Source organism: Maylandia zebra, linkage group LG13, assembly GCF_041146795.1.
Source record: "Maylandia zebra isolate NMK-2024a linkage group LG13, Mzebra_GT3a, whole genome shotgun sequence".
In the NCBI taxonomy this organism is placed as follows: domain Eukaryota; kingdom Metazoa; phylum Chordata; class Actinopteri; order Cichliformes; family Cichlidae; genus Maylandia; species Maylandia zebra.
Window position 1 is genome coordinate 21192480 of NC_135179.1, and position 12939 is coordinate 21205418.

The following is a 12939-nucleotide window of genomic DNA, read 5'->3' on the forward strand; positions in this document are numbered from 1 at the left end:
GAAAGGCTCCAGCCAGATGGTGTATTTGAACCAAGGACCTTCTTGCTGTGAGAAAACAGTACTAACCACTGTTCTCAACCAGCTGCTTTGTACTTTAGATTCAGTTAGCTTGCCCAACTTTGTGTTGGATTTTGTTATTAACTTTGTTGGCTTTGGAAATTGCAATTGCAAAAATAAAGGTTAGTGTTTTGTTACATTTTTTTTTTTGCACTTTTTAAAAACACAACTTTAAAGTGTTGTGTTGCATTTTTGTTGTGTTTAATTGTGCTTAGTGCCAACATGGACAGTTTCCAATTTCGTTGTACTATTGTACTAAGTATGACTGTGAAATGACAGCAAAGAGTTATCTTATCTTATGTTATCTTATCTCACTTGTGTCATCCTAATAGCCAGCATTTTGGGTCTGTGCTTTGCAATTCATGACACAAAACAAAACAAAGAAATCCAATTAATTAATAACAAACACTTTATTTAAGACACACTTTTACAGTTTATTTGTTTCTTATTCCTATGCTGAAATGAAGTTCATGTAAAACCTTGATACACAATGGTATTCATGACAATCGTAGTCTTGCAACACTAAAGTACTTAACAAGAAATGTAAATCTATAGCATCCACCACTGAAGAGATATGTACAAAAAACTCATGAATACAAATACTCCAAACATGCCATTTCTCAGCATGAATAAATAACGTCAGTGTACTTCCATTTGTAATCCTTCATACGATGTTTATTCCCGAATCAAAGCTAGAACTACCTCACCTGATAGCCTTTGCCTTTGATATAACATGTAGGATCAAAGCCTTAGCATCAATTAGCTTAATCTGTCTACAAAGCAATTTAAACATCTTACAGTAAAAATAAGGCGAGTAACCCCCAAGTTTCAAGTTCTCCTTCTTCTCCTGAAGAAATCTGAACAAGATCAGTGTTTCACAGTTCACATGAAGGACCAGACTGGCATAAAAATAGAAAGAGAGAAAACCACTGATCTACAGAACACACTGTTGCAGATCAGTGAACCAACTCGAGTGGTAATCTTTCAGGTCATGACACCTGTATGCACTGTTCCAAACAAATGAAACTGAATTTAAAGTCAGCAGAGGAGTCAGTTTTTCTGCACTCTCACAGGGCTTTAAATGTCATGTAGCAAAAAAAAAAGGCATTAAAAAAACATTACATTCAAAACCTGATGAAAAGCTGTAACCTGATGCGAAAGACGAGGTCAGAACTTTATCTCCATAAAACAGATTGTACCGGTGTCACCGTTCAGAGAACGAGGTTTTTCATTACAGCAGCATGCGTCACTGTTTGAGCGGTCGTCTGTTTGCACCAAACAGATTAGAGGACGGATGATGACCATGAAACTACTGTATCTGACATAACACTTTCCCTCAGTCCTAAAACTCGTTCATTTAAAGTCACTTAATTCGATTTAAATCTGAGACAATGGATAAAAACTGGGATTTAGCTGCGCTCCTACTCTGGAGTTCATAATTTCCTCTTTTCCTATTGCACCGTGTATAGAAATGAATTGCTTGAATTAATTACCGAGAATATTTTGTAAACCTTCCCCACTTAATATTCAAAAACGTACACTTCTTTATTCAAACTTTGTACATACGCTAAAAAATGTGCTGTTCAACACTGTTCTTTTCTAGCTTAGAGCAACTCTCAAGTTTTACGAAGTATCCATGAACAAAAAAAAAGTCTTTCCAATAAAAAAATTTTAAAAAATCTAAGGTTTTCAGGAATTCTTGTACTCGGGTCCTTGTGCAAACTGAGCTCTCTTTGTTGAAGGTAAAATGCCACGGGTCAGCCCTCTGCAGTTCTCTGTTCGAACCGGGCTAACGTCACATCCCTTTTCAGACACTTTAGCACATGTTAAGCCATTCAGATGAATCAATAAATTATAGTGCTTGACACAGTAACAACTCCCAAACAGAGCTGCAGCATGAGAAAATCCACAAATGTTTTTCCCGATGTAATATGACAATGTGGAGTGCGACCGGAATATTTAACACCTCTATGAAGATGACCCAAGCAGACTTAAAAAGAGAAACAACATGCTTGTAAAGTGTTTCTAATTGGAAGTCCGCTGTGGGGGAAAAAAAGCCTGTTTTTTTAAAAAGCTTTCTCAAAACGATCATGTTCTCAGGATGTATTCTGATGTCAACCTCATAAATCCATCGTGAAAAACATAATATGCAACGAAAACAGGAACCTGAAACTCAGCAGGAGCCAATTCAACAGCGAGGAGCGCCACAAACTGTGCCGAGCAATAATCTAATTTGACTTTTAAAAAAAACAACTTTTAAATAAAAATCTGATGACACGTTTCAAGTAAACAGCTTAAAATAATTAGTTTCCTTTTAGATGTATCAACATCACTTTGAAGCATCTTCACGGCGTGGAATAATTGGAGGTGTCACATTTACATTTTCAAACATTAACCTGATTATGTACATTCCACATATCTGTCAAGCATCTCTATTTACAAGATGCACACATGTTTATGTACTATTTTAAGACAGACAACAGAGATTTGTCCTGCATTTTAGCTAAATTCAAAAAAGCCTAACTTTGAAAGTATTCCTAAATATGCAATAAATAATGCAGCTTTCAATGGTGCCGAGCGTCTGTAGGACAGAAATACAGCAGAAGGTTTTTTTTCTCTTTTATCACTGCCTCTGTATTTATAGCCACTGTTACAATATTCATTTTCTGCCTTATTAATATACATAATTTTAATCTCTGCTGCGTAACACTATTGTCAGTATTGTGGTTCACTAAAGGAAAACGTTTGCTTGATCTCTCTTTTTTTCTTTTACGACTAAAATTTGCAGGGCTGAGTGTTAAACAAAGCCTACAGCTAAGATCTACTCATTCTCTCTGTCTCACTTCTACATTTTTAATCCCTTAATAAGTGAATTTTACTGGATCATAGGATCGTCGTTGGGAGAGGCCAGAGTCGGGACGCTAACAAACATCTGGGATTTGTCCTGGCTCTGGGTTGTGCCGCTGTTGGACACCGTAGTGAAGGAGAGTTGATCGTGTTCCAAAATGGCGAGGCGGTCGACCGGCTTCTCCTTCTTCAGGTAGAACATTTTCCTGAGCTGCTTCAGTTGTTGCAGCTCACAGAAGGTCTCCAGCACCACTAGCATGACTATGAGGCCCAAGATCAGGTAGACTGATGAGACAAAAAAAATAAGGATTAGGAGGCATATGAGTAATGATCTGCAGTGCTTAGTGTAATTAACACCATATTAAAAGCATTTTCTTTAATCCTGATGTGAAATCACTTCCCCTGGATTTAAATAGAGGTTTAAAGCCTGACTTAATCTCATACCTGCAGCATATTTATCATTTATAATGCAGCATATTTTTTCAGCATGGTAGCTGCAGATGATGTTTTGCTACTTGATACAAACCCAGTGGATTTACTCATAAACACTGTTGTTTTATGGATCAACACAAGAGGGCAGTGCAAACCATCCATGTTAACAAAAACATGGAGCATGCTTTAGAATGAAACAAAGAGAAAATGGAAAGGATAGTGTAACACTGATAGTTGGTGGTTTTTTCCATATCAAAACAGAGCCTGGCATTTGTAGGAAATGCTATTCTTTACTGTTTTTATCAGTTTAAATGCACACATACAGAATGCACTGAATAGTGCAAATCCCGAGTGCAACTCACAGAAGGAGTGGCTGCTTAACCCCAAAGGCAAGACTGAAGAGATTTTAGCAAATGAGGTAGTTTGTTCAGTATATACTAAACAAAACGCCTGCTGTTTTTTAGTTGTTCTACTTACATCACAATGGTAACACAGTTATGGTCATATCACTTCCGATGCATGTAATTCTTCACAGAGGAAGTTGTACGAATGTGTCTGGAGCCATTCATGCAAACAGACACGTTCTGTTCCTGCCTCGTCTCCTCCTACAGACTGGCACATTGTGCCTACAAATTGACGTCTATTTCTCTCTCTCTCTGGCTCTCTGACCACACACCCACATCACAAATGCTGGAGACAGTCGAGTGGAATAACATTTGACTCCCTGATGAGACTATGGGTTTAAACTGAGTTTCACTTTTTTGCACTCTTAACTTTAACGGTGCTGCTAAGAATATGCTGCACAAGACAACCAGAAAATGCAGGCAAGACCTTCCTGCTGTCTCCAGTAGGTTATCGTCCAGATTTAAAACTGCTCTAACCTTGTTTATTAGAATAACTAATATGGCTTTAAACACATAAAAAACATGCATATAACTGGCAATTTTAACTGAAGGTTTTAAGAAATTGAATGTGCAGACTCAAGTAGAAGGCAGTGATTACTTCTACTTTACTGTAGAAAAAGCTATATCCTAGACACCACGTGTATATGGCCCTTCTTTGATGATGACATAAAACCTACCTGCCTGTAATTCTGATGCATCCACTCACAACACGGCGCATGGTGTAATTTTCACAAACAGGTCAAAGATAGACCCAGCTAACTGTGTCACAAAGAGGCAGATCAAAGTTGGCCATATTAAAACCCGCTAAAAGTGATTTTTCTCACATCGGAAAAATAACAGCATTCGTTCTGACACATTTGCAATTTAAATGAAGTGAAGCCTGTGAGCTAATTTGGGCAGGCAACTGGCTCACCCACACATAACACTGCTCTGCTTTCATCGTACCAAACACGCCCTCCTGATCTGCTGGTCTATTTAAACAGCATAAGTTCCTGTCTCACCCTCTGACGTGTTAGTCCTGTTGCTGCCCTGCATTATCTGCTGTTTTATCCCTTACACCACCCTCAATTTAATCCATCCGTGATAATGAGCTCAAACTCTGGCCGTATTCTACAGCTGTTATTTCCAAATGAGAGTTGAACAAATAAAGACAATCTCTTTAGCATATGTTACACATTCTGACACTATGTGTGACTTGTTGAGGCTCTTTCCTCACTTTATAGCTTAATTAGGAAGCGAGTGCTGTTTTTAAGTGCAAACAAAGCAGGTCCTAGTTTATGAAGGATGTTGTAATTTTGAGAATCAGAGGCACTAAGAACGATACCGTAATCCAAAAATGTATTTTCTTAATAGTGATTAGACCAAAATAATAGATCTACAGAATAATTTAGTTATATAATATCACTAAAAAACCTCTGATAAGAATCAAAGTGGACAGTTAGCTACTAACACTCTCAAAAGCGACACTCACCAGTGATGCCCACTTTGTAGAGCTCCCTGAACTTCTGATTGGCAGCCTCTCCGGGCACGTAGTCTCCGAGGCCAATGGTGCTGAGCGAAATGAAGCAGAAGTAGAAGGACTCTAGGAAGTTCCAGTTTTCTTCCAGCACCGAGAAGATGGCAGCAGGGATAAGGAAGAAGCAAGAGACGGCCAACATGGCGAGCACAGTGGCATGAACAATGGCCACCAGTGGCTTGGACAGGCCCCAGTGTGTGTGGATGTACGTGATCGGCCTCCGTGTGCTAAATACCATGATCCGTTGCACCACAGCAGTGAGGAATAGAAGGGTGAAGGGGATGCCGATCATGGAGTAAATAATGCAGAAGGCCTTCCCGCCGTCTGAGAGTGGTGCTGTGTGCCCATATCCTGCAGAGGAAAAACATTAAGACCATCAAAAGCTGCAGAATAATGTAGGATTGCAACGCTTCTGTAATCACTGCTATAAATCATAGTCTGTTGTTCTTTCTCCTGCCACGTCAGGTGTGACTGCAGGAAAGAACCACGCAAATATTTACCATGAAAGGCGATCTGTAAATGCACTGTAAGATTGTAGCTTGTTTGCATTTCATGGGAAGAGAGCTCAATTTAACTAACAGCAACATCCTGCATCACAGTTACTGAGTAAAACAAACATTTGGAGGATATAAAAGTTACGACTTCTTTTTTTAGTATTTTGTGGCACGCAACAAGTTTCCTTTATTTTTTTAATGCAGTTTGTCTTGGACTTCAATCTAAATTTAAGATAACTGAACTTTTTTTTTTTAAATTTCATTTAAAAAAGTATATATATGAGCTAATTTTGACTTTTACAGCAGCAACAGATCTCAAAAGTCTGAAAAGTGAGTAGTATTTTATTCCAACTAATTACATTATTTGGCAACAGGTAGGTAACATGCTTGGGTATAAAAAGAGCATCTTATAGCGGCACAGTTTCTCAGAAGTAAAGATGCAAGAAACTGCATCTGTAATCTGTGGAACAATCTTAGAATAATGTTCCTAAACGTAAGACTGTGACGACTGTAAACATCTCATTATCTACACAGTACATAGTGTCATCAAAAGAGTCTGAAGAAGTCTCTGTGTGCAAGAGACAAGGCTACAAATCAGTAGCAGACTTCTATAATCTTCAAGCACTCAGGTGAAACTGCAATAAAAACAGGAATGATTTTGTTGTCACAATCACTGAATCTGCTCAGGAACACTTCCAGAAATCATTGTCTGCGAGCACAGTTTTCAGGTTAAAGTAGGTCCTGTCTGAGCCAAATCTCATTTTGTAAGTTCGTAACAAACGTAACAAAAAAATGTTATGTTTAAAAACAAAAACAAAAGAAAAAACATGGATACTGGATCCTCTGGATTACAGAGGAGAGGGACCATCTGGCTTGCGATCAGTTCAAAAACCTGCATCTCTGATGGTATGGGGGTGCGAACCCGTGACTATGGAACTGACATTGTGCACATCTGGGAAAGCACCACAAATGCCAAAAAAGTATGTCTCTGCAGCTGGTCTCCTCCAGATGTTTAGACTTCTATTAAAAGAAGAGGGGAGGCTAAACAGTGGAAAACATGGAACCTTTGCGACTTTTTGCAGACATGTTGCTGCAACCAAATTCAAAATGAGCAAACATTTTTCCTAAAATGATGCATTTTTAAACATTTTATTTTTTCTGTGTTTTATTGTGAATTGAGATTTGCAAATTCCAGTTCCAGCATTTATATTTTAATTGCACTTTATATTAGTATGCATACAGTCATTCCTACACCTTCTCTGCAGCCATGTTTCTGTCTGCTTAAGCTTTATCAGTATCTGTGGTCTAGTTTAAGTCATGCTGAACAACTTTGTGCTCACTTTTCTAAACTTGCATTGGTGTGAAAACATACCAGACCTAAAAAAGAGGCTGAAAACACAGGACTACCGCCTCACAACATGCAAGTGATAAAACTGTTTCCTTGTGACAAAAATCCCAAATAGTTCACCTCCACTTGTTAGTTAGCAGCTACAGTGTAACTACATCACTTCAGAATAAGACCTGCCCTAGGTAATACCATAATTGTCACTGCACATCTATTGAGTAATGTGTTTTTGTAAGGTAACAAAGGCAACAGAAAATATCCAACAATAACAGGGAGTGTCTGAGACTGAATGGTAAAATGACACGCAGGCAAAAACGCAGACCTCAGTCAGGTCCTGTTTACAGTCATCAGTTCTGTTGAGACTTAAAACAAGATAATGCGATCATTTTTCCCCATTTAGGAAGCAACTGGGGCACAGGGTCCCTTTACTACCGTGTATGTTGTAACCTCACTGCTGCCAATCTGTCAGGCTAAAGTTCTTCCTGTGCGCTGACTGATCAGCAAGGCAGGCGTGCCCTTTGTGAAGTTATCCGGGAAAAGAAATACATAACTTCTAACTTAACAAAGCTATTTCTTACACCTTGGAAAAAGTGACAGAAAACCACGTGTGTGATGCACTTGCCTAAAGCAGAATATGTGTGGCTGTCTGGGAGGGTTAAGGCCTGCTTCTCCAGCTATAGCTGTTAGAAGAAGATATTTAAATTTCTATCGCTAGCTGTAAATATATATATATATTAATAATAATAATGGATTGGATTTATATGGTGTGTGTGTGTGTGTGTGTGTGTGTGTGTGTGTGTGTGTGTGTGTGTGTGTGTGTGTGTGTGTGTGTGTGTGTGTTGCAGCAAGGGTTGCTCTTTTAGAGTGGGTTAATGTGTGTAAACGGGGTTTCCGGTGTCAACATAAACGCAAAACACAAAGATTATATATTTCAAAATATAAAGTCCCGTTTGTACTAAGACCCGTTTGTGTGGCCTTGTCAGGCGCCTTTTCTGCGCTATTCTGCGCCATGCTCGGCTGCAGCATCACCCGGCCTGCCCAGGACCTACCTGTGGTGGACAGCACCGTGCTGGCGAAAAACAGCGCTGAGGTGAAGTCCCAGTTCCAGTTGGCCGATGCGTTATTCAGGATGGATACCCCGTAATTGCTCGCCTCCAGCGCCTTCCTAAGAAACTGCTCCAGCCGCTCCTCGGAGAGGCAGTCATTTTCCTGGAGGAACTGCTTCTTAATGGTCCTCAGATCCTGCCGCAGGAGGTCTTCGTAGGGCAGCTCGACCGATGAGAAAACAACTGCGCCGAATATGAGATAGAGGAGGTAGCCCACCACCAGGGAGACGAAATACCACGTCGATTTGTGAGTCTGTATCAAACGCACACAGGAATTGCTGGCTAAAGACTGGAGCATTTTTAAGAGGTGTATCACACCGGTGTGATACTAAGCTACGTTTGTCTACGGTGTTAATTTGACCGTCTAACGTCCTAAATTGACAGCATATATCCTACACGCAGGGATGTAATAGAGACAAAGAGCAAAACGAGGAACCGCTTTCCCCTGACTGAAACCTGCCACTTGGTGCTTTCAAGTGCAGTCGGTAATCTCGACGTAATATCTTTACAAAAAGAGTGTTTATACTACAAACGCGTATCGAGTTGGTACGCTGTCGTCACTGGAGATCCTTTGGATAGATAAACCCCCCCAAAAGGCACATTTCTAAGAGGCTGACTCCTAATCTAAGTGTTTAGCTTTTACTCAGTGGGGGAAAATCCGAGCTTCAAGCGCTTCTGAAGGCATCAAATGATGTGGCGACGACAAAGGGCGTGTGACGCAAGAACTTCCCCTTTCTCCCCCCGCAGGTAGCCGAGCCTGTCTTTCGATTTCTAGTCAAAACAATCGAGAGACGTCAGAAAAGACCACAGATGGCTGTCATGTTGGGTAGATGAAGAAACGCCCCAGTGTACCCACAGGGGGGCCTGGGGTTAACTGAGGCGTGGAGACTCAGGTCCCAAATGGCTAAATTATTATTGGCCCAGTTCTGTGACAGCCAACACTTACTTCTGTCCTACATACAGAATGACAGAATGACGGCCCATTGCTGGTCCACTCCTGGCTGCCAGATCTCAATCACATGAACTGAGGTTTGTGGTGACACAATACCTAAAATATCAAAGTTAAAGCTAATGCAGGTAGAATGGGTGTTACATCATTGTTATTAAAAATGAAACAAGAATATTTTGGAAGACATAACAACTAAATATGTCAGATAGAAGTGATATATCCAATATGTTCCATTGTAAATATATATATATATATCACCATCAGACAACATACAGTCGAAATACGCAAGGGCGACTACATCACAGTTGTACTTACTGAAGAGTGTTCTTTGCATTGATGACATAGAAAGGAAAAATACTGAGTCAAAGGTGTGGTATGGTTTACAACGATGCATCAACAGTCATTATGCATGGATTACCCCTGTCAAACTTCTGCTTTTGTTTCTTTAAAGTTACCTGCCCTTCGAAAATATGTTTTGCGTTACTCGAAGTGTTTTCCTGTCACACAGCATTTTTTTTTTAAAGTTTTTCAAGTGTTTAAAAGTTTTTGCGGGATTGCTTGTACAATACACCGAATAAAATCAGATTATATAAAACTCTTCACTTTGTTTCCAACGCCTGAGCAATGAGTAGCTAAATCTTTAATTGCTTCTCTTTTTCCACAGAACAGGGGAGATCCTGGTCACGTAACTGAGACCGATGGGAGAGGAATGACAATAAATTATTTATTAAAAGACTATGCAATTAACCTAGGTTAACACAAATTCAAATAAGAGCGCCACCTATCCAAATAAGACCGGTAGAGCACCCAGATTCCATTTAATTTAACGTTTTCCATTGTAACAATGGAAAAAAATTACTAAATTTACATGTACTTAAATTGCATGAAATCATTATTTTGGGCATAAATAGTTAGTTTTGAGTGTATAAATACTGAGAACTGTGCACCCAGTTAAAAATTGGCATTTCTGATAGTCACTCAATGTTATTCCTGCATGAGGGCTCAGATTTTGCATCATACACACTTTGTAACAAGTGCAGGAATTACATTATATGATAGTGGACACGAGGAAGAAGAGGAGGCCTCATCAGCCGCTGTTAATCCAGGGCCTTGAAGTGGAGAGGGTGATCAGCTTTAGGTACCTGGGTGTCTACATCTCTGAGGACCTCACCTGGTCACTGAACACCACACAGCTGATCAAGAAGGCTCAGCAGCGGCTGTATTTCCTAGGGAGGCTGAGGAAATTTGGTATGTCGGCCAAGATCCTCAGCAGGTTCTACAGCTGCATTGTGGAGAGCACCCTGACCAGCTGCATCACTGCATGGTACGGCAGCACTACTGCTATGAACCGCAAACACCTGCAGAGAGTGATAACAACTGCGGAGAAGATCATCAAGACTCCACTGCCCTCTCTGCAGAGCATCTACCATCGCAGAGTCCAGAGGTGAGCTGCCTCCATCCTCAAAGACCCCACACACCCCCAACACGGACTGTTCACACTTCTGCCCTCGGGGCGGAGGTTCAGAAGTGTGAAATCCACAACATCCAGACTCACTAACTCCTTCTTCCCCACTGCCATCAGACTCTTGAACAGCTGACCTTTTTTTGAACAGTAATAATAAAAATCTTTTGCACATCAAGTCATCCTGCAAATTAAGCCAGCATATTAAGCTAAAGCTCTTTTGCACACATCTCTGTTTCACATCTCCATATTTTGTCTGCTTTTCTGTCTTCATTCTGCAACATCGGCTGCAGACTACAGCTACAGGTACCTTGGTGTTCATCTGAACAATAGACTGGACTGGACTCATAACTCAGACGCCCTCTACAGGAAAGGGCAGAGCAGGCTGTACCTGCTGCGGAGACTCAGGTCGTTTGGAGTGGAGGGCCCACTCCTGAAGAAATTCTATGACTCTGTTGTGGCTTCTGCTATCTTTTATGGCGTGGTCTGCTGGGGTGGCAGCATCTCTGCTGGGGACAGGAAGAGACTGAACAGGGTGATCCGAAGGGCCAGCTCTGTTCTAGGATGCCCTCTGGACCCAGTGGAGGTGGTGAGTGACAGGAGAACGGCGGCTAAGCTGTCATCCCTGATGGACAACATCTCCCACCCCATGCAGCAGACTGTGACAGCACTGAGCAGCTCCTTCAGTGGGAGACTGCGGCACCCACGGTGTGGGACGGAGAGATTTCGCAGGTCTTTCCTCCCCACTGCTGTCAGACTCCATAATAAAGACTTTAACTGATCAAGCACACACATCCATACATATGCAATAATACTAAGTGCAATAATCCTTTCTGTCATCATTGTATTTTTACTCAGTTGTATATAGTATTTGTATTCTATTTTTATCTTATTGTATATTTATTTTTATTTTATTCTACTGTATATAGTATTTTATTTTATTCTATTCTGTACAGTTGTGTACTGTATTTATTCTTATTGTATTCTAATTTTTGCCTCATAACTTTTGCACTGTCCACTTCCTGCTGTGACAAAACAAATTTCCCACGTGTGGGACTAATAAAGGTTATCTTATCTTATCTTTATTTATTTGTACTATTTGTATTTATATGTTCTATTTCTATTGTGTATGTTAATCGGCATCTGTGGATGGACAGCAAAGAAAGAATTTCATTGCACAGAGAAATGCCTTTTTGCTTGTGACACATGACAATAAACACTTTGAATCTTGAATACAGTTGCATACATCCAATCTCCTAATAAAGCATTAATTTAAAAGATGAATTTATATCTTGAGGCTCCATGTTGTGTTTGCAAAATAAAAATATTTAACTACAATCTGAAATACAGCAGGGTGTTGATGCCTTGAGTTAGCAATATGTAGATAACATAATTATATCAGCTAGAAAGTAAACCGAGTGACAACCTTTGTACTCAGTTTGAGCACTCAAACCACTTTCTATTTGCAAGTCTCATTCACACAATCCTTTTCCTTTACATCTAAGCACTTTTTCTTACATTCACACACAAACTCACTCTTTGATGGATGCAGTGGGGGTAACTTGGGGTTCAGTATCTTACCTGAGGATATATGGACTAGAGATCAAACCATCAGTCTGATTGGTAGACAACCTGCTCTACTACCTGAGCCACAGGCGCCTGATGAAGGATATTGAAGATGCTGCTGGGTTTGATATGAAACAGTAATAACTCTATTAGATGACATACCAGGTAATACTGGAACAGCAGAGCGAACAGTGGGCTACCAAGGTACACGGCTGCAAAAACTGAACGCAGAGAGCACAAATCTATTGTCACTGAGAGGCGAGGCATACCAGCAAGAGACCTGCAGGTGGCAGGCAAGAGTCAACAATTAGAAGGGCTTTCTTCAGTTCTATACAACCAAAACTGTTGCTGTCATTAGATTAAAACTGAGAAAGTAAAAATAATGACAGATCATTAGATCTTCTGCAAAATTAGCATTTTTTTTTTAAATTTTTGTCTAACATATGGATCTCATTACATGAAATGTTTTCTTTAACCATATCAGCACCAACAGCTTCTGGGTGTTTTTGTTTGTTTGGGTGGGTTTTTTTTGTTCCTGTTACACTTTTGCTCACAGAAGGTTTTTGTTTTTTTTGGTTTGTTTGTTTTTTTCTTACACCCCTAGAGACAGTTTACTTTACAAAAACTTCCTTAATCTTAACCTAACCTATTTTTACATGCAACATTTACTGGGAGTTTTTGTCACAAAATTAAAGATACTTAGTGTACATGAATGTACCGTTTTTTAGATGTTACCTTTATTTCTTCAAAAAAAACAAGAC

The 12939-nt window shown here is 40.0% G+C and overlaps 2 protein-coding genes across 2 annotated transcripts; one reads left to right on the forward strand and one right to left on the reverse strand.

Annotated features, from left to right (window-relative positions):
* Positions 1-448: 448 nt before the first annotated feature.
* Positions 449-8863, reverse strand: kcnk1b (potassium channel, subfamily K, member 1b). Its single transcript, XM_004556000.5, has 3 exons — positions 8145-8863; positions 5212-5607; positions 449-3189 (listed from the first exon to the last, which is right to left on the reverse strand). Exons 1-3 carry the CDS (start codon positions 8497-8499, stop codon positions 2933-2935), a joined length of 1008 nt encoding a protein of 335 aa, XP_004556057.2. The 5' UTR covers positions 8500-8863; the 3' UTR covers positions 449-2932.
* A 516-nt stretch (positions 8864-9379) lies between these two features.
* LOC143421699 (uncharacterized) lies at positions 9380-11830 on the forward strand. Its single transcript, XM_076891334.1, has 2 exons — positions 9380-10594; positions 10906-11830. Exons 1-2 carry the CDS (start codon positions 10203-10205, stop codon positions 10943-10945), a joined length of 432 nt encoding a protein of 143 aa, XP_076747449.1. The 5' UTR covers positions 9380-10202; the 3' UTR covers positions 10946-11830.
* Positions 11831-12939: the final 1109 nt, after the last annotated feature.